This window comes from Spermophilus citellus (genome assembly GCF_964194105.1).
Source record: "Spermophilus citellus genome assembly, chromosome: 5".
Classification (NCBI taxonomy): domain Eukaryota; kingdom Metazoa; phylum Chordata; class Mammalia; order Rodentia; family Sciuridae; genus Spermophilus; species Spermophilus citellus.
This window is the reverse complement of record NC_138186.1, coordinates 157,567,753-157,589,387: the sequence shown is the minus strand read 5'-3', so window position 1 is coordinate 157,589,387 and position 21,635 is coordinate 157,567,753. Positions and strand designations below refer to the sequence as shown.

Genomic DNA, 21,635 nt, shown 5'->3' with positions numbered 1-21,635 from the left:
ACCAGAGGCGAGAGTAATTCTTTAGTCCGGGTAGGGAGATGCGAAGTGAGAACACATCTATTAGCTTTTTCAAAGATGAGTGGGAATGAAGGTTTTTCTCCTGGTTTGCTTGGAGTTTGGGGAAATGGCAAGTAGTTTGGAAGGAGGTATGTGAAGGGGAGTGGTAGACTTGCAGTCTGGTCAGGTAAGATTAGGTCAGATCCTGAATAATTCTGTGTGCCATTCTGAGGACCAGAGTTTTGGAAAGAAGGTTTTAAAAGTAGGATTGATGTGTGTGTGCGTAGCATACTTGCTTTGAGAAAGTAATAGGCAGCAGTGTGGAGAATGTTTCAGATTTAGGAGAAGTTGGAGACTAGGAGAAATTAGTTACAGCCTGGGTCCTGTCCCCAAGGAATGCAGTTTAAAGAGGATGAAACTGGCTTCAATGCTGTACAGTGAGTGTCTCCTACTCCCCACACTCAGCTGTTGCCTGTCCCCTGCAAACACTTATTCTTTATAGTTTTTACCGTTCGCTTACTGTTGCCCGGTTCCATGTTCTGCTACACTCTTTTTCTTCTGGAGAACCCTGCTTTTTCAAATCTCAGATCAAGCATGATCTCTTCTATGCGGCACTCCTGGTCCCAAAGCAGATCTGTTAGATCTGTTCCTTGTGCTCTGCCTCAGGTAGCTTTGTAAGTCATATGACACTCATTATGACATTTACCTATTGTCCTGAAATTATTTATATAAGTCTCATCTCCTCTCAAGAATGTACTGCAATGAGAGCAGAAACTGTACCTTAATTATCTCTGTGTCTTGAGTATCCGGTACAGTGTCTTCCACTTTGAGACAAACTTAGAGATTAATTGTAGTGGCCCATGCATATAAATGTGTTGTATTCTAGGACTCTTTGCATGTGATAAAAATGCAACTAAAACTGGCTTAAACAAAATAATTGCCTATGTTATTGCAGTAAGCTTGGCTTTACAGATGACTGAATCTCTGAGTTCAAGAGATGTTGCAGTTGAAACCCAAGCAAAACACACACACACACACAAGGATGATTTAGGGAATTGGATTGTTTTATTTTTATTTTTGGTATTAGGTATTGAACTTAGAGGCACTTAGCCACTGAGCTACATCCCCAGTCCTTTTTATTTTTTGTTTTGAGGGAAGGTCTCACTGACTTGCTGAGGCTGACCTCAAAATTTGAAATCTCCTGCCTCATCCTCCCATGTTACTGGGATTATAGGCATGTGCCATCTTACCCAATGAGACTTGTGTTTTTTGTCTCTTCGTTTTGCTTTCCTTTAAGTTCCATTGACTCTGTCCCTGTAGAGCAGCATCTTACAAAATGAATGGGTCTCTTCCCAGTGTTGTAAAGAACTAAAGGTAAGGTAAGGCCATCTCACATAATTAGAAAGCAGTGGTTCTGTGTAGGTAGCCTAAAATACCAAAAACCCAAGTCCACATGTATACATATTTGAAGGTATATGAATACCTGCTTATCATTTGATAGTATATTCAATCTTTCCTGCATGCGTGCTCGCTCGCGCTCTCTCTCTCTCTCTCTCTCTCTCTCTCTCTCTCTCTCTCTCTTTCTCTTTTTACTTTGTATTATAAATGTAGAGACAGTCATGTAAATGAAGTCTCATATTCCATGGCCATTTTTGTTTAACAGTTCTCATCACATAACTAGTCCCAGTCTTGTTTCCTTTATGATAAACCCACCTCTACTGGATTTATTAAATTACAAGATAATTCCTTAAAAAAAAAAAACTCACAAATCATTATTATACCTTAAAAAGTTAACAATAATTTCTTGGTATTATTTAAACTTTCCTCTTAGCTCTTGAACATTTTTAAAATGTGATATTTTAAACTAGGATCTCAACAATACCTATATATATTGATTAATATATTTTTTAAATGTTTTAGCTTATGGTATCCCCCTACCCCTTTTTTCCCCCCGAAAAAATTCTTGAGAAAGAATCTGGGTCATTTGTTTTGTAGAATTTCATTTGGCATTTGGCTGATTATTTCTCTTTTGTGTCTTTTAACATATTCCTCTATCCCTTCTATTTTCTATAAATTGTTTAGATTCAGAACCTCCATCAAATTTGTTTCGGGCAAGAATGTTTCATATAGAGTGTACTTTTGCCTACATCACATTTAGGAGGCACTTGACGTCTGGTTGGCTCTTTTTGTGATATTGAACTTAGACAGTGGTTTCAGGCCTTTAAAGTGTTTCCATCAGTTTGTCATCTAAAGATTTTGGCAGCCATTGATGGTCATTGCCTAGGTCCATTATTTTTGTTTTTCTAGTAAAAGGACTACTTCTGTCTCTTTTCTTTTTTTTGTTTAAAGAATTTTTTTTAAGTTGTTGATGGACCTTTGTTTATTTATTTATATGTGGTGCTAGGATTTGAACCCAGGACCTCACACATGCCAGGCAAGTGCTCTACCGCTGAGCCACAACCCCAGCCTGTAATTCTGTCTCTTCACAATGAGTTCAGAAATATTTTCAAGAAAACAATTGAAAACTTGATATTGAAGACTGTCCAACACCTTGGGCACCATCTCTCCAGATTTTCACCATCTATCATTTTATAATACCAGAATATTGTAGAATTTAGACTGATCTTTTGGATACTACCCTCCTTGAAAAATTAAATTCCCACTTCTAGGCTTTTCCATATACCTTCCCAGCATGAAATTTTCACTTTTAACTCTCTGCCAGCCCAGTTCTTTTATTATATATTTATTTTTAATTGACATATAAATATTGCTCATATTTTTGGTATACCATGTGATGTTCCAGTATAGTCCAGATCTTTGAATGTTTTCCCAAAGCCTCCATGAGTCTTTTAATTTCCTCATCTAGAAACAATCTCTCTTTTGAACCCTTTTAACAGTTTTTATACTACTTTTTACCATTTTACTATTTAAGTGGCATAAATTATGCTATTAGATATCTAGTATTGTAACTATTTGTGTTCACTTGACTTTGGAATTTAACTATTGTTTTACTTTTAATAGTAATTTAGATATTAAATTGTACTAACTGTGGTTTTACTTGTTTAAAACCAAATTTGTGGATTACTATAATAAATTGTATATTTACTGTCTTTCAGCCTGCTTGAATTTCCTGAAATTGTGCAAAATAAAATATTACAATTATTGCCTTATTCACAATGTACAGGTGAGTTAGTGGTTGTTAGTCATGTCCTTTGTTATTGGAACTATCAAACTCTGTGACAATTAACAAAAATTTCTGATTATTATAGAGGGATTTTATCATACAAACTGGTGATCCTACTGGGACTGGCCGAGGAGGAGAGTCTATTTTTGGGTAGGTTCTTTTATTTTTAAATGAAAACTAGAATTGCTTATATTTAAGTCTTCATATTAAAATATGATTAAAATGTAGGAAACTTGGGAAAGTTTCTAAATGTTTTTAGTAAAAGAGAGGAATCTTTTGAATCATAGTATCATTTCTATAGAGAAGTAGTTGGTAATACTATATTATAGTACTTCTACATTTATATTTTGACAGAACTTATATTTTATAACCTTATTATATGTATTTCCAGTCAGCTGTATGGTGATCAAGCAAGCTTTTTTGAAGCAGAAAAAGTGCCAAGAATTAAGCACAAGAAGAAAGGCACTGTGTCCATGGTGAACAATGGCAGTGATCAGCATGGATCTCAGGTTAGGAAATGTGTATAAAATGAACTTTGCTTAGAAATGAAGGACTAGAAGCCACTTACAAAGTGGCTTTTTCAACTGTTCAGTAATGAAAGAATGTGTTAATCATATTCAAAGATATGTATTAGAAAAAACTTGCACTATATTTCTTATATTAAAAATATATTGGGCTGGGTATGTGGCTCAGTGGTGGAGTACTTGCCTCAAGCTCATGAGGCACTGAGTTTGATCCTCAGCATCACATAAAAATAAAAAATAAATAAAATAAAAGTATTGTGTTTATCTACAACTAAAAAAAATTTTAAAAACTATATACTACATCATGTAAAGAATGAGAAGTTATACTCCATTTATGTATGAAGTGTCAAAATGCATTTTACTGTCATGTATAAATAATAATAAATTATAAAAATTTTAAAAAGAAAAGATCTAAGGGTGAAGTTCAGGGGTGGAGGAGATGCTTAACATGTACAAGGCTCTGGGATTGAAGCAAAACAGAAAACATTATTTTCTTCTTTTAAATATAAGCCCTGCCCATTGTGAATAATTTAGAAAATACAGAAAAGTACAAAGAAGAATAATATTAACCACAATCCTGTTCATGATTATTACTTTTCACATTTATAGACCCTTTCAGTGTTTATTACTTATTTTTATTTTTTATTTTTTCGTGATACTATGATCAAACTCAGGTCTTCATACTTGCTAGGCAGGCACTCTACTACTGAGCTGCATTCTTCTCCCTTTGACTATTTTATAAGTGATTGCTGGGGGGCTGGGGGTACACCTCAGATGGTGAGTGCTTGCCTTGCATGCACAAGGCCCTGGGTTCAATGCCCAGCACCAAAAAAAAAAAAAAAAAGAGAGAGAGAGAGAGAGAGAGAGAAAGAGACGGAGACAGATTACTGGGGCTTGGGGTCTAGCTTAGTAGTAAAATGCTTGCCTAATATGTGCTAGACCCTGAGATTGATTCTCGGCACCCTCAGAAAAATATAAATTAAATAAATAAATAGATTAATTGGAAGGTTAATCCTCATGACCATCTATTATGGTAGGTGCTATTGTTTTTCACTGTTTATGCATGAAGAAAATGAGCCATGGTTTTTCCAATCATTTAAACAATTGAGGAAACATCTGTGTACATGTTGATAACTTATATATAAACTCTGTTTTTTATTTAGTTCTGGGAACAAGTTTTTAAGAACTGGTGCAGTAAATGTAGAGTTTCACTCGTGTGTGTGTGTGTGTGTGTGTGTGTGTGTGTGTGTTTTGTCAATTTAGCTGACAAAACACACACACATACATATTTTTTGTATTTATTTTGTCTTTCTGTTAGTTTCTTATTACTACAGGAGAAAATCTAGATTACCTTGATGGTGTTCATACAGTATTTGGTGAAGTGACAGAAGGCATGGACATAGTTAAGAAAATCAATGAGACTTTTGTTGATAAGGATTTTGTACCATATCAGGATATCAGGTATTATTACAATTCACTATCTTGAATGTATTAGAATGTTTTAATACTGTGATGTGTGACGAGACTGGTGCACATAGGACTAGTTTTTGACTAATTCCAAAATGTGAATTAATATAAAATGAATCCTCATAAAAAGAACCTTTTGTATTTTTCTACTTATACTAATTTTTTTTTTTCCTTTTTTGGTACCAGGAATTGAACCCAGGGGTACTTAACCACTGAGCCATATCCCCAGCCCTTTTTATTTTTTATTTTGAGACAGGATCTCACTAAGTTGCCTAGGGCCTCACTAAGTTCAAGGCCTGGCCTCAAAGTTGTGATCCTCCTGCCTCAGCCTCCCAAGTGGCTGGGATATCAGGTGTGCACCACTGTGTCCTGCTACTTGTACTAATTATTTATAATAGATTTTGTTAGGAAAAATTACTGTGCTTTCATTTTTAAATGCAATTTATTGAGAAATGTGGAAAAATACTAAGATTTAGACATTTACTTTGCTTCTTTGAAGTAATGCAGAGAAATATATTAAAAAAATGGAAACCGGTAATACTCATTGTGAAAGTGTACTGTGAATTAGTAATATCTTTGTGCAAAATGGGGGTTTTGGCATTAAAGATACTTAAGTTATTCTATGAAAATAAAATATAGATTTTGAAATATTTAATGTAACATTTGACTTGGACTTTTGTAAGGATAAATCACACAGTGATTTTAGATGATCCATTTGATGACCCTCCTGATTTAATAATTCCTGATCGATCACCAGAACCCACAAAGGAACAATTAGATGTAAGTAGATCCTTCTTGTGATTGAATGTATGTGCATATTAATTTGCATGGATTTAACTTCTTAGTCTATTAAAAGTTAATTTCTTCATAATGTTTATTTTGCTTAATAAATTATACTAGAACAAGTTGAGTTCTTTTTCTACTCCACGGAGATATTCATTTTTCTAGTTATCTTTTTATTTCCCTGACTTCCTTTTTTTAATATCTATTTAATTGGAACAGCCTTAGCACTGGAAGCTTATATGAATCTGGAATTTTTTTTTTTTTTTAATCTAACTCTAGTTAGGAGAATCACTTCAAGGCCAAACTAAACAATCATCCTGTGAGGGAATTTTTCAACTCGAGATACTCTAGAGCCAGGTTAGAACCAGAAATTTCTGTGGAACAGAACAGACTTTCCCCCAGATATTCTAAGATATAATTTTTTGCTTTTGAGGCTTTCTCAAAGACAAATTTATCTTTATGGTTGAAATTGATGCTTGCTTATTTCTAAGATGATTTATCTTCTCCAAGCAGCACTTAATTGGATAATAGTATCTATATAGATGTTTATTTTCATTTCCTAATAAATCAGAAGCCCAATCTGGCTAATGTCATAGAATTAATTTAAATCAGTTTCAGAGGTTTGTAAATGAAGCGTAATACCTTTCATGATTCTCAGATTTTTTTTATTTGTTAAATATTTATATTAATAACTTCTGCCTTACAGAGTGGTCGAATAGGAGCAGACGAAGAAATTGATGATTTCAAAGGAAGATCAGCTGAAGAAGTAGAAGAAATAAAGGCAGAAAAAGAAGCCAAAACTCAAGCTATTCTTTTAGAGATGGTAAGATGATTATGTTTGTTCAAATAGTTGATCGGCCATATATTTAATGCATATTTATTTATAAGTTTATTTCTGGCTCTTATGATAGTTGTAAAATATTAAAAATTTAGTTTAGAGTTTTCCTCTAGATTAAATTTTGAATGATATAATAACACATGAAAATGAATAAATTCAGTTCCATTATCATTATAGTATCAAGTGCTTTTATAAAAAATGGAAAGTGGATATTTTATTATTTTTAACATAAATATTAATTGAATTGCAATTGTTTAATATTCACCTCTTTTTTAAAGCATGTTTATTAGATTAAATCTTATGTTAAGAATAATTCTTCATTGTACCACTCAAATATTGAAATTAAATAGAATAGTCATTGAATGATAAAATAAACCTGGGTAAAAATTGAAAATTCTAAAATATACTTCTTCAAATATATAATTTTTGATGTTTTCTCTTTTCCTTTCTATTTGTTCATTATAATTTTATATAACAATGGGATTTGTTGTTACATATTTGTACAACTTTCATGTTTGTGTATCAGTTAAAAAATATATAAATGCATGTCTGCACATGTAAAATATATATATATATACATATATATGCACATTTATATATTTTTTTAACTGGTATACACTCCTTTGTCTTGCTCATAGTATGAAGTCATTTGGGGATTAGTTATTCAGTAAACCATTAATTGACGTACTAGGCATTTTTTTCCTTCTTATTTTTAAGAAATAGATACGCATATTATATAATAGATGATTAATAAACACTTAAGTGAAAGGATAACAATTTTGTTTTTAATATTATTGTACATAATAGTGTTTTTATATTTTTGGTCTGTTTTAAAATTTATATTAATTTATATTCTATTAATTAATTTATATTTATGTTACCAGTATTAATGAATAAATGCCAAAAGCTCTCATTTCAGAGAACTTTAATGAAATAAACAAAAGTTGAAAATACACTTTTTCTTCTCTGCAGTACTGGGAATTGAACCCAAGGAACTCTACCACTAAAAACTATATCCCCACATTCCCACCCCTATTTTTAATTTTATTTTGAGACAGAGTCTTGCTAAATTATCCAGGCTGGCCTTGAACTTGTTATCCTCCTACCTCAGCTTCGCAAATCACTCAGGTTGCAGGCATAGGCCAGGCTGGAAACACTTTTTTTTTTTTTTTTTTGGTACTAGGAATTGAACCCAAGGGCACTTAACCATTGAGCAATATCCCTAGCCCCTTTTTGTATTTTATTAGAAACACAGTCTTGCTGAGTGGATTAGCGCCTCACTTTTGTTGAGGCTGGCTTTGAACTCATGATCCTCCTATCTCAGACTCCCAAGCCACTGGGATTATAGGCATGTGCCGCTGTACCCAGCCACAGACATTTTTAATTGAGCATATATATACCTAAGAGTATTGATCCAGAACAATCAATAGCAAGACAAATTCTAAGAAAACTATTGAACATAAAATCAACACCAATGAATCAATTGCATTTCTAAACACCAAGGATATATCAGTTGAAAGAGATATCAGGAAAATTATCCCTTTTACAATAGCCTCAAAAAAGTAAAATATTTGGAAATCAACCTAAGAAAAGAGTTTAAAGACCTCTATAGTGAAAACTACAGAACTCTAAAGAAAGAAATTGAAGAAGACCTTAGAAAATGGAACGATCTTCCATGTTCCTGGGTAGGCAAAATCAATATTATCAAAATGGCCATGCTGGGGCTGGGATTGTGGCTCAGCGGTAGAGCGCTCGCCTAGCACGGGTGGGACCCGGGTTCGATCCTCAGCACCACATAAAATAAAAATAAAGGCATTGTGTTGTGTCCGACTACACCTAAAAAAATAAATATTAAAAAAAAATGGCCCTACTACCAGAAGCACTCTACAGATTTAATGCAATTCCTATAAAGATCCCAATGATGTTCTTCACAGAAATAGAAAAAGCAATCCTTAGAGTGAAAAGTGATGCAGGAGAGAGACATCACAATGCCAGACCTTAAAATTACACTACAGATCTATAGTAACAAAAACAGCATGGTATTGGAACCAAAACAGATATGAAGACCAAAGCGCAAGAAGTAAAATCAAGGATCAATAAATGGGATGGTATTAACCTGAAAAACTTCACAGCAAAGGAAACAATCAGGAATGTATACAGAGATCCTACAGATTGGTAGAAAATCTTCACCACCAGTACCTCAGATAAGGCATTAATGTCCAGGATATACAAAGAACTCAAAAAACTTAACACCAGAAAAATAAATAACCCAATCAATAAATGGGCAAAGGAACTAAACAAACAATTCACAGAAGAAGAAACACAAATGGTCAAAAAAAAATGTGGAAAATGTTCAACGTCTCTGTCAATTAGAGAAATGCAAATTAAAACTACAGTGAGAGCCCATCTCATTCCAGTCAGAATGGCAATTGTAAAGAAGACAAATAAAAATGTTGGCAAGGATGTGGGGAGAAAGGTACTCTCATGTATTGTTGGTGGGACTGCAAATTGGTGCAACTACTATGGAAAGAGTGTGGAGATTCCTTAGAAAACTTGGAATGGAACCACCATTTGACCCAGTTATCCCACTCCTTGGTTTATACTCAAAAGAACTTAAAAACAGCATACTACATTTACGCAGCCACATCAGCTCAACTTACAATAGCCAAGTTATGGAAACAACCTAAGTGTCCTTCATTGGATGAATGGATAAAGAAAATGTGTTACATATAGACAATGAAATATTACTCAGCCATAAAGAAGAATGAAATTATGGCATTTGCTGGTAAATGGATAGAACTGGAGGATATCATGCTAAGTGAAATAAACCAATCCCCAAAACAACAAATCCCAAATGTTCTCTCTGATTTGTGAATGCTAACCCAAAACACAGGAGGTTGGGAAGGGGAATCGTAGAAATCCACTGGATTAGACAAAGGGAAAGGATTAGGGAGGGGAATAGGAAAGATAGTAGAATTAATCAGTCATAATTTTCCTAGCCTTGTATTTTTATACACAACCAGGGTAATTCTACATCATGTACAGCCACAACAGTGGAATCCTAAATAGAATAAGTTATATTTTATATATGTATAATTCGGCAAAATACATTCTACTGTCATGTGTAACTAAAAAGAACAAATAAAAAAATTTTTTTAATTATTGGACATAAAAGAAAGATCTTTTGAGGCAGGGTACAGTGGCTCACACCTCTATGAGGCAGGAGGATCATAATTTCAAAGCCAGCCTAAATAACTTAATGAAACCCTGACAAGAAATAAAAAAGGGCTTGAGATGTAGCTCAGTGGTTAAGTGCCCCTAGATCTTTTGAGGAACTGGCAAGAAGAACAAGTGACTTATAAGGGAAATGTTATTAGATTATAATCAAACTTCAACTGTAAAACTTCAGGAAGTTTGTGCCAAAGGAAAAATGGGTTGTCATTTTTAAAACTTTTGTTTTTAGATAATTTCAAACTTATAGAAGAACAGAGTACAGAAGTTATATATACCTTTTACTAGGATTCACCAATTTTTTTAAGTATTTACTTTCAATACTCTTTTTTTAAACAAATTTTATGTCAATTTTTATTGAGGTACAATTAACATAAAGTAAGACTTGCCAATTTTTTGTGTGTGTATGTGGTGTGGGGGATTGAACCCAGGGCCTTGTGCATGTGAGGCAAGCATTCTACCAACTGAGTTACACCCCCAGCCCCGGATTCACCAATTTTTAAAAAAATTTTTAGTTGTATATGGACATAGTACTTTTATGTATTTTTATGTGGTGCTGAGGATTGAACCAGTGCCTCACACATGCTAGACAAGTGCTCTACCACTGAGCTACAACCACAGCCCAGATTCACCAGTTTTTAACATTTTTGCTATGTCCACTTTACCATTCTCTCAGTTCTTTTTTGTGGTGCAAATATTAGCTGTTATTATTTTTTTATTGTTTTTGTAATATTGCCTTATAAAGTCTTATTAGATTTATTTTCCTAAGGCTGGAATTTATGGAGGAAATTTAGATATTTTAGGGAAATCTGTGTTGTGGGCTTAGATAAGTATTTAGGATGGAACCTAAATAATTGACTTAAATTTTTGTTTATAATTTAGGTAGGAGATCTACCTGATGCAGATATTAAACCTCCAGAAAATGTGCTGTTTGTATGTAAATTGAATCCAGTGACCACAGATGAGGATCTGGAAATAATATTCTCAAGATTTGGGCCAATAAGAAGGTAAATCCTGGGGCTGGGGTTGTGGCTTAGTGGTAGAGCGCTCGCCTAGAACGTGCGAGGTGCTAGGTTCGATCCTCAGCACCATATAAAAATAAATAAAATAAAGGCATTGTGTCCAACTACAACTAAAAAATAAATATTTTAAAAAATATATATATATATATAAAAAAAAAAGGTAAATCCTGCAATTAATAAAAGAGAAATTTGGAAAAATATAGGTATTGATGGTTTTCTAATGACATATTTTGGGTGAGTCTGTGAACTTTGGTTGAATTTTTTGCTGGTGAATTTTTACAAGTGAATGTTTGAACAGTAAGAAAGAAAAGAATATATAAAGAAAAATATTTGAGTGATGTTTCTACTCGCTGCGCAAAAATTTTCACTTTTAAACAGGAAATAAGTGGGATGATTTAGGGCTATTTTTATAAATTTTCAACAGTCCTCTTTAATATTTAATATACTTATCTCATTTTACTCCTAAAATTACCAGCAATCTGTTTCAAACTTAAATTTTTCAATTTTTTTTCTTTTGGTTTATTTTCCTTGCATTACTAATGCAAAAGTCTATGAAGGCAGTATTTCTGTGAGAAAGATGACTATTTTATAATTGATTAAAATGTATTATTTTACTATTTTGTTTCATATTTTTGAAGTAAGACTATGGTACATGGAGAAGTAGACAAGTCAATTTCAGCTTATTGGCCATTTTGCTTGTTTATTGTACAATAGATTATTTCCATGTAAAAGCTATACTCACGGTATTAAATTTTACCTCGATATTAAAATTCCTAAGTGTAGACTTGCTTAAACATTTATATGTGTATGTTGTAATTCATCTTTGTGATTTAAAAACTTTATAGGAGTTTATTTTTGTTAAAGGAAAATTAAATATTTTTGTTTTATTTCCTTAGTGCTTAGGGAATTTAAGGACTGTAGGCCTATCTTAGGTCATTTAGAGTGTACTGGGTTAGTAAAGTATTTTTTTTAAAAAGAAGACTTGTTATTTAAGAAATATGGTGAGTTTAATTTGGCCTTTTTTTTTTTTTTTCAGTACTAGGGATTGAAACAGGGGCACTCCCTCACTTAGCTACCTCTCAGCCCTTTTTATTTTTTATTTTGGGATAGAGTTGAGTTGCCTAGAATGACCTAGAACTTCTGATCCTCCTACCTCAGCCTCCTGAGTCACTGGAATTACGGGTGTTCAGGACAGCACCCGGCTTAACTTTGCCTTTTAATAACTGGCTTATTATGTTATTTAGTTCCGAAGAGTATGAGTGAATACTTTCCGTTTTTAAAAACAAAGTCACTTTTTAAAACTTTCTTTCAGTTGTGAAGTTATTCGGGATTGGAAGACAGGAGAGTCCCTCTGCTATGCTTTTATTGAATTTGAAAAGGTATGCATAAATGAGATATATTAGGTTTGGTGTTTATTTTATGAATATGTTTCTTTTTTTTATTTTTGTACTGGGGATTGAACTCAGGGGCACTCCACTACTAAGCTATATCCCTAGCCCTTTTTATTTTGGGGCAGCATCTTGCTAAATTGCTGAGGCTGACCTCAAACTTGAGATCCTCTTGCCTCAGTTTCCCAAGATGCTTGATTATAGGCGTGCACCACCATGCCCAGCTCATAGATTAGTTTTGTCTTAATTTTTTTTTAGTTATAGAGGGACACAATACCTTTATTTTATTTATTTTTATGGGTGCCGAGGATCGAACCCAGTGTGTGAGGAAGAGCTCTGCCACTGAGCTATAATCCCAGCCCAGTTTTGTCTAATTTTAACCTTGATATAAATGGGAACACAATGTGTTCATATGCATCTTGATTCTTTATTCGTTATTATTTATTTAGGTACTGAGGATTTAATGAACTGAAGGCCTTATACACTGAGCTACATACATACTCAGTCATTTTTATTTTTTATTTTGAGACATTCTTGCTAAGTGCTGAGACTGGCCTCAAACATGGGATACTCCTGCCTCATCCTCTTGAGTTGTGGGATTACAGGCATGCACTGTCATGTCTTGCTTCTTCTGCTAGTATTATAAGATTGTATGTGTTACTGTATGTGGTTTTTAAACTATGTGGTTTTTAAAGTTAATTTTTTTGACATAGTATTTTATTGTATACATATAAAATGATTTAGATCTCCATTCTGCTGTTAATAGACATTTAGGTCCTTTCCAATTTTTGACTACAATGTGCGATATTATGAGAAAGTAAATTTTGTTCCAAGCATGGTGGTACATGTGTGTAATACCAGACTGGAGATGCTCAGGCAAGTGAATTGCAAGTTCGAGGCCAGCCTTAGCAACTTAGCAAAGCCCTAAGCAACTTAGCAAGACTCTGTCTCAAAATAATAATAAAAAAGGGCGGGTTGGGCATGTGGCTCAGTGGTAAAGTACCCTTGGCTTCCATCCCTGGTACCAATAAATGAATGAAAGAATGAATGATTTTTTTTTTTTTTTTTTTTTTTAAGTACTGGAGGAAAGCTGGAGTTGTGGCTCAGTGGTAGAGTGCTCGCCTAGCACGTGTGAGGCACTGGGTTCAATCCTCAGCACCACATAAAAATAAATAAATAAAAATACTGCATCTATCCAAAACTAAAATTAAAAGGGCTAGGGGTGTGGCTCAGTGGTTACAGTGCTCTGGGTTCAATTCCTAATACCTAAAAATAAAAAAGTTTTGTTGTTTTGTTTGATCTACTGTGTCTTTTATTTATTTTTAAATTTTCTAATCATTTCTATAAAGATACCTTCTGATGTTGTGGTATGTATGTATTTCTGCAGAATGTATATCTAGTTGTGAATTGCTGGGTCCTACAGTAGATGCAGCATTAGCAGACAATTCCAATTAATTTTTCAAGGTGGTCATACTGATTTTCACTTCCAGTAGTAGTGTTTGGTACTCCATGTTGTTCCATGTCTTGACCAACTCTTAATATGGTCAGTCTTTTAAGTTATATCTATTCTGGAAGATCTTTAGTAGTATCTTATTGTGCTTTACTTTACATTTCCCTCATTGAGTCACTTTTTTTTTTTTAAAAGGGGGGGGGAGAGAGAGAGAGAGAGAGAGAGAGAGAGATTTATTTTTAGTTCTCGGCGGACACAACATCTTTGTTTGTATGTGGTGCTGAGGATCGAACCCGGGCCGCACGCATGCCAGGCAAGCGCACTACCGCTTGAGCCACATCCCCAGCCCATTGAGTCACTTTTTCAAAAATTTATTATCATTTAAATGTACTTTTTAAATGGAGTACCTATTCAAGACTTGCCCACTTTTTGATTGTGTATTTCACTTACTGGTTTCTAAGAATTCTTTCAATTTTCTGGGTGCAAGCTCTTTTTTGCAGGGGTGGGGGGCATGTTTTATGCAGTTATCTTCTATGAATTTTCTTTTTTCTTTCTTTCTTTTTTTTTTTTTTTTTTTTTTTGATAGTGCTAGGGATAAAACCTAGAGCCTTGTGCATGCTAGGCAAGTGCTTTACCACTGAGCTGCATCCTTAGCCCCCTTTTCCCATTTTTAATAGTGTCTTTTGAAAAACAGAAATTTCTAATTTTAATAGTTAAGTTTGTCAGTATTATTTTTCTGAATCTGCTTAAAAAATCTTTGCCTTCTCCAAAGTCATGAAGATATTTTCCTATTATATTTTTTAGAGCTTTGTTGTAAACTGTTTCCCATTGGATATGTAATTTGATTATTGTGTATTACATTTAAGGTTCGTTTTTCTTAGATGGGATAGGCAAGTGACTTACCACCACATATTAAAAAGATTGTTCTATTCCCATAGCTCTGGAGGGCCACCTTTATCATAAATCAGCTCTCTATTTATGTGCAATGTCTGTTTCTGGATGCTTTACTGTTGCACAGATCAGTTTGTCTATTCTTTTATTGTTGTTGGCAGTGGTTCTGGGGGTTGAACCTAGGGTCTCATGCATGCTAAGCCAGTGGTCTACCACTGAGCTACATCCCCAGCCCAATTTGTTTATTCTTATACCACTGTTACATTTTTTAATCACTATAGTTTTTTGATATCTTGTAGTGTGGGTTCTCCAACTTTATTCTTGAAGATTTTCTTGGCTATCTTGTCTTTTACATTTCTAAATGCATTTTTCAATCAGTTTCTCAATTTTGAAGACATTTCTCTTTTGTTGTTGTTGTTGAAAGGCACCACTGTGCCTTTCTTCCATTCCACAGGGAGATCAGCTCAGTGAAGGCTGGAGGACTGAACTTAGGGCCTGGCCCAAGCTAAGCACACGTTCTTACACCCTCATACCTGAAGAAATTCTTAACTGTTTTTTAGGTGTAAGTCTGTTGACTATTTTCAAATGCTATCCTTTTGAAAAAAATGATCTGAGAAACTTTCTCTTTGGGAAAATGACACAGTGTAAGTTATCACTGCCCATACTTAATTAATCAGATTAATCAACAGTAATATTGATTGCCTACCATGTCTAGATGTTTGTTTTGTGGTGGAGGGAGTGAACCCAGGTCCTGCTCATGCTAGACAAGCACTCTACCACTGAGATACATCCCTAGCCCTTTTTATTATTTTGAGGCATGTTGCCCGTATTGGTCTTGAACATGTAATCCTCTTGTCTGAGCCTCTCAAGTCTCTGGAATTGTCGATGTGTGCCATTGCAGTGACTTCAAAAGCACTGGCTGTGCTTCTAAATTTAGAATTTTTTTAGATTTGAAAGGTACACTGTGTGTGTGTGGATATAGTCAAATACACATTACATCTGTGGCTTATGTAATACTCCTCTGGGCTAGCCTTCTGTAATGTATCACAAAAATATTTCTGCAGTGAAGCAAATGAATATTCATACTAAGAATCAAAAAAGGCCATAACCTCATTAGGTTGCTACCCAATTACTTTTTTATTTTTTTTTTTTTTTTTATTGGTTGTTCACAACATTACAAAGCTCTTGACATATCATATTTCATACATTAGATTGAAGTGGGTTATGAACCCCCAATTTTACCCCAAATGCAGATTGCAGAATCACGTCGGTTACACATCCACAATTTTACATAATGCCCTATTAGTAATTGTTGTATTCTGCTACCTTTCCTATCCCCTACTATCCCCCTCCCCTCTCCTCCCAAATTCTCTCTCTACCCCATCTACTGTAATTCATTTCTCTCCTTGTTTATTTTCCCATTCCCCTCACAACCTCTTATATGTAATTTTGTATAGCAATGAGGGTCTCCCTTCATTTCCATGCAATTTCCCTTTTCTCTCCCTTTCCCTCCCATCTCATGTCTCTGTTTAATGTTAATCTTTTCTTCCTACTCTTCCTCCCTGCTCTGTTCATAGTTGCTCTCATTATATCAAAGAAGACATTTGGTATTTGTTTTTTAGGGATTGGCTAGCTTCACTAAGCATAATCTGCTCTAGTGCCATCCATTTCCCTGCAAATTCTATGATTTTGTCATTTTTTATTGCTGCATAGTACTCCATTGTGTATAGATGCCACATTTTTTTTATCCATTCATCTATTGAAGGGCATCTGGGTTGGTTCCACAGTCTAGCTATTGTGAATTGTGCTGCTATGAACATCGGTGTGGCAGTATCCCTGTAGCATGCTCTTTTAAGGTCTTCAGGGAATAGTCCGAGAAGGGCAATAGCAGGGTCAAATGGTGGTTCCATTCCCAGCTTTCCCAGGAATCTCCAAACTGCTTTCCAAATTGGCCGCACCAATTTGCAGTCCCACCAGCAATGTACAAGTGTACCCTTTTCTCCACATCCTCGCCAGCACTTGTTGTTGTTTGACTTCATAGTGGCTGCCAATCTTACTGGAGTGAGATGGTATCTTAGGGTGGTTTTGATTTGCATTTCTCTGACTGCTAGAGATGGAGAGCATTTTTTCATGTACTTGTTGATTGATTGTATATCCTCCTCTGAGAAGTGTCTGTTCAGGTCCTTGGCCCATTTGTTGATTGGGTTATTTGTTATCTTATTGTCTAATTTTTTGAGTTCTTTGTATACTCTGGATATTAGGGCTCTATCTGAAGTGTGAGGTGTAAAAATTTGTTCCCAGGATGTAGGCTCCCTATTTACCTCTCTTATTGTTTCTCTTGCTGAGAAAAAATTTTTAAGTTTAATTAAGTCCCATTTGTTGATTCTTGTTATTAACTCTTTTGCTATGGGTGTCCTATTAAAGATTTTGGAGCCCGACCCCACAATCTGTAGATCGGAGCCAACTTTTTCTTCTATCAGACGCAGAGTTTCTGATTTGATATCAAGCTCCTTGATCCATTTTGAGTTAACTTTTGTGCATGGCGAGAGAAAGGGATTCAGTTTCATTTTGTTGCATATGGATTTCCAGTTTTCCCAACACCATTTGTTGAAGATGCTATCCTTCCTCCATTGCATGCTTTTAGCCCCTTTATCAAATATAAGATAGTTGTAACTTTGTGGATTAGTCTCTGTGTCCTCTATTCTATACCATTGGTCCACCCGCCTGTTTTGGTACCAGTACCATGCTGTTTTTGTCACTATTGCTCTGTAATATAGTTTGAAATCTGGTATCGCTATACCGCCTGATTCACACTTCCTGCTTAGAATTGCTTTTGCTATTCTGGGTCTTTTATTTTTCCATATGAATTTCATGATTGCTTTATCTATTTCTACAAGAAATGCCGTTGGGATTTTGATTGGCATTGCATTAAACCTATAGAGAACTTTTGGTAATATCGCCATTTTGATGATGTTAGTTCTGCCTATCCATGAACAGGGTATATTTTTCCATCTTCTAAGATCTTCTTCTACTTCTTTCTTTAGGGTTCTGTAGTTTTCATTGTATAAATCTTTCACCTCTTTTGTTAGGTTGATTCCCAAGTATTTTATTTTTTTTGAGGATATTGTGAATGGAGTGTTTTTCCTCATTTCCATTTCAGAAGTTTTGTCGCTGATATACAGAAATGCCTTTGATTTATGTGTGTTGATTTTATATCCTGCCACTTTGCTGAATTCATTTATTAGTTCTTGTAATTTCTTTGTAGACCCTTTTGGGTCTTCTAGGTATAGAATCATGTCATCCGCAAATAGTGATAATTTAAGTTCTTTTCTTCCTATTTTTATGCCTTTAATTTCTTTCGTCTGTCTAATTGCTCTGGCCAGTGTTTCGAGAACTATATTGAATAGAAGTGGAGATAGAGGGCATCCCTGTCTTGTTCCGGATTTTAGAGGGAATGCCTTCAACTTTTGTCCATTCAGAATGATGCTAGCCTGAGGGTTAGCATAGATAGCTTTTATAATGTCAAGGTAAGTTCCTGTTATCCCTAGTTTTTCTAATGTTTTGAACATAAAGGGATGCTGTACTTTGTTGAATGCTTTCTCTGCATCTATCGAGATGATCATATGGTTCTTATCTTTAAGTCTATTGATGTGGTGAATAACATTTATTGATTTCCGTATGTTGAACCATCCTTGCATCCCAGGGATGAATCCTACTTGATCATGGTGCACAATTTTTTTGATGTGTTTTTGTATTCGATTCGCCAGAATTTTATTGAGGATTTTTGCATCTAGGTTCATTAGAGATATTGGTCTGTAGTTTTCTTTCTTTGAGGTGTCTTTGTCTGGTTTCGGAATCAGGATGATGTTGGCCTCATAGAATGAATTTGGAAGAGCTCCCTCTTTTTCTATTTCCTGAAATAACTTGAAAAGTATTGGTATTAATTCTTCTTTAAAGGTTTTGTAAAACTCCGCTGTATAACCATCCGGTCCTGGGCTTTTCTTGGTTGGTAGTCTTTTGATGGCTTCTTCAATTTCATCCATTGATATTGGTCTGTTCAGATTGTGTGTATCCTCCTGACTCAGTCTTGGCAAATCATATGACTTAAGAAATTTATCGATGTCTTCACTATCTTCTATTTTATTGGAATATAGGTTTTCAAAATAATTTCTAATTGTCTTCTGTATTTCTGTAGCATCTGTTGTGATATTGCCTTTTTCATCCCGTATGTTAGTAATTTGAGTTCTCTCTCTTCTTCTCTTCGTTAGCATGGCTAAAGGTCTGTCGATCTTATTTATTTTTTCGAAGAACCAACTTTTAGTTTTGTTAATTTTTTCAGTAGTTTCTTTTGTTTCAATTTCATTGATTTCCGCTCTGATTTCAATTATTTCTTGCCTTCTGCTACATTTGTTGTTGTTTTGCTCTTCCTTTTCTAGGGCTTTGAGTTGGAGTGTGAGCTCATTTATTTGTTGGTTTTTTCTTTTTTTGAGGAATGACCACCAGGCGATGAATTTTCCTCTTAAAACTGCTTTCATTGTGTCCCATAGATTCCGATATGTTGTGTCTGTATTTTCATTTATCTCTAAGAATTTTTTGATTTCCTCCTTTATGTCTTCTGTAACCCATTGATCATTCAGTAACATATTGTTCATTTTCCATGTGATGTAGGATTTTTCCTTCCTTCTTTTATCATTGATTTCCAGTTTCATTCCATTATGATCAGATAAAATGCATGGTATTATCTCCACCCCTTTATATTTACTGAGGGCTGCCCAATGGCATAATATATGGTCTATTTTTGAGAAGGATCCATGTGCTGCTGAGAAAAAAGTATATCCATTTGATGATGGTTGATATATTCTATATAAGTCAGTTAAGTCTAGGTTATTGATTGTGGTATTGAGTTCTATAGTTTCTTTATTCAACTTTTGTTTGGAGGATCTGTCCAATGGTGAGAGAGGTGTGTTGAAGTCACCCATAATTATTGTGTTGTGGTCTATTTGATTCTTGAACTTGAGGAGAATTTGTTTTATGAATGTCGCAGCACCATTATTTGGTGCGTAAATATTGATAATTGTTATGTCTTGTTGGTGAATGGTTCCTTTTAACAGTATATAATGACCTTCTTTATCCCTTTTGATTAACTTAGTCTTGAAGTCGATTTTATTCGATATGAGGATGGCCACCCCTGCTTGCTTACGAGGACCGTGTGCGTGGTATATTTTTTCCCATCCTTTCACCTTCAGCCTGTGTATGTCTTTTCCAATCAGATGTGTCTCCTGGAGGCAGCATACTGTTGGATTTGTTTTTTTAATCCATGATACCAGCCTATGTCCCTTTATTGGAGAGTTTAAGCCATTAACATTCAGAGTTACTATTGATATATGGTTTGAACTTCCATCCATGTTTGATTGTTTATCCTTTTTTTAAAAAAAATTTAGTTTGTTTCTCCATGATTATCTTTCCCTTCGCCCTCTGTCTTTACTGAGGCACTTCCCACTGATGGTTTTGGTTATTGTTTTTCATTTCTTCCTCGTGTAGTGTTTTGCTCAAAATGCTTTGCAATGCTGGTTTTCTGGCTGCAAATTCTTTTAACTTTTGTTTATCATGAAAGATTTTTATTTCGTTGTCATACCTGAAGCTTAATTTTGCTGGATACAGAATTCTTGGTTGGCATCCATTGTCTTTCAATGTTTGAAATACATTGTTCCATGACCTTCTTGCTTTCAGTGTCTGTGATGAAAAATCTGTTATTAACTTTATTGGTTTACCCCTGAATGTAATCTGTCTCCTTTCTCTTGTAGCTTTTAATATTTTCTCTTTGTTCTGTATATTGGATATCTTCATAACAATGTGTCTTGGCGTTGGTCTACTGTGATTTTGTGTGCTCGGTGTCCTGTATGCATCTTCAATTTGTATATCTGTTTCCTTTTTTATTTCTGGAAAGTTTTCTGTAATTATTTCATTCAGCAGGTTACTCATTCCCTTGGTTTGAATCTCTGTACCTTCTTCTATCCCGATGACTCGTAAGTTTGGTTTTTTTATGTTATCCCATAACTCTTGAATGTTTTTCTCATGATTTTTTACCAGCCTTTCTGCGTTGGGTAGACTCTTTTCAAGATGATATATTTTGTCTTCATTATCTGACGTTCTGGCTTCTACTTGCTCCACTCTGTTAGTGATACTCTCAGTTGAGTTTTTAATTTAGTTTATCGTTTCCTTCATTTCTAGAATTATTGTTTGATTATTTTTTATAATCTCTATCTCCTGATAAAGATGCTTAACTTCTTCTTTTATCTGTTTATGAAATTCATTCTCAATGTGTTCTTTCGCTGCTTGAATTTGCTGTCTTGTATCCTCTTTAAGGTTCCATTCCATCTGTCTAAGGTGTTCCTTGAGTTCTTTATATGACCATTTTTCTGATGACTCTAGGTCCTCCTGAATATTTAGGCTGTCCTGCATTGTTTGTACTCCTTTTCTTCCTTGTTTTTTGAAGCTGCTCATGTTACTTCTTGTTCTGTTTGACTGCTGAGTTACTGTTTACTCCTATAAATTAATTTGATGCTTGGGAGGAAAGGTATTAGAAGGGAAGGGAAGAAGTCACTAAAGAGAATGAGAGTAGGCAGGTAGAATTCAAGGAAAGGGGGATAAGAAAAATGAAAAGAGTAAAGAAAAAAAAAGGAACTAAAAAAAGAAAAAAAATAAAAAAAATAATAATAATTAAAAAAATTAAAATTAAAATTAGAAGAAAAAAATTAAAAAAAAATATTTTGTAAAAAAAATTAATAAAACAACAAGAAAGAAAAATGAAAATGAAAGAAAAACCCAAATCAAAAAAGAAAAGAAAAAAAGAAAAAGAA

The 21,635-nt window shown here is 34.3% G+C and overlaps 1 protein-coding gene across 1 annotated transcript in view; it reads left to right on the top strand.

The window, feature by feature from the left end:
• Positions 1-21,635, top strand: part of PPIL4 (peptidylprolyl isomerase like 4) — a 41,872-nt gene that overhangs the window by 754 nt on the left and 19,483 nt on the right. Inside the window, exons 2-9 of the mRNA XM_081294805.1 lie at positions 3,114-3,181; positions 3,267-3,331; positions 3,573-3,690; positions 5,024-5,166; positions 5,856-5,952; positions 6,662-6,778; positions 10,907-11,031; positions 12,359-12,425. Coding sequence (XP_081150931.1) covers positions 3,114-3,181; positions 3,267-3,331; positions 3,573-3,690; positions 5,024-5,166; positions 5,856-5,952; positions 6,662-6,778; positions 10,907-11,031; positions 12,359-12,425 — 800 coding nt within the window. The remainder of the gene's footprint in view (positions 1-3,113; positions 3,182-3,266; positions 3,332-3,572; positions 3,691-5,023; positions 5,167-5,855; positions 5,953-6,661; positions 6,779-10,906; positions 11,032-12,358; positions 12,426-21,635) is intronic.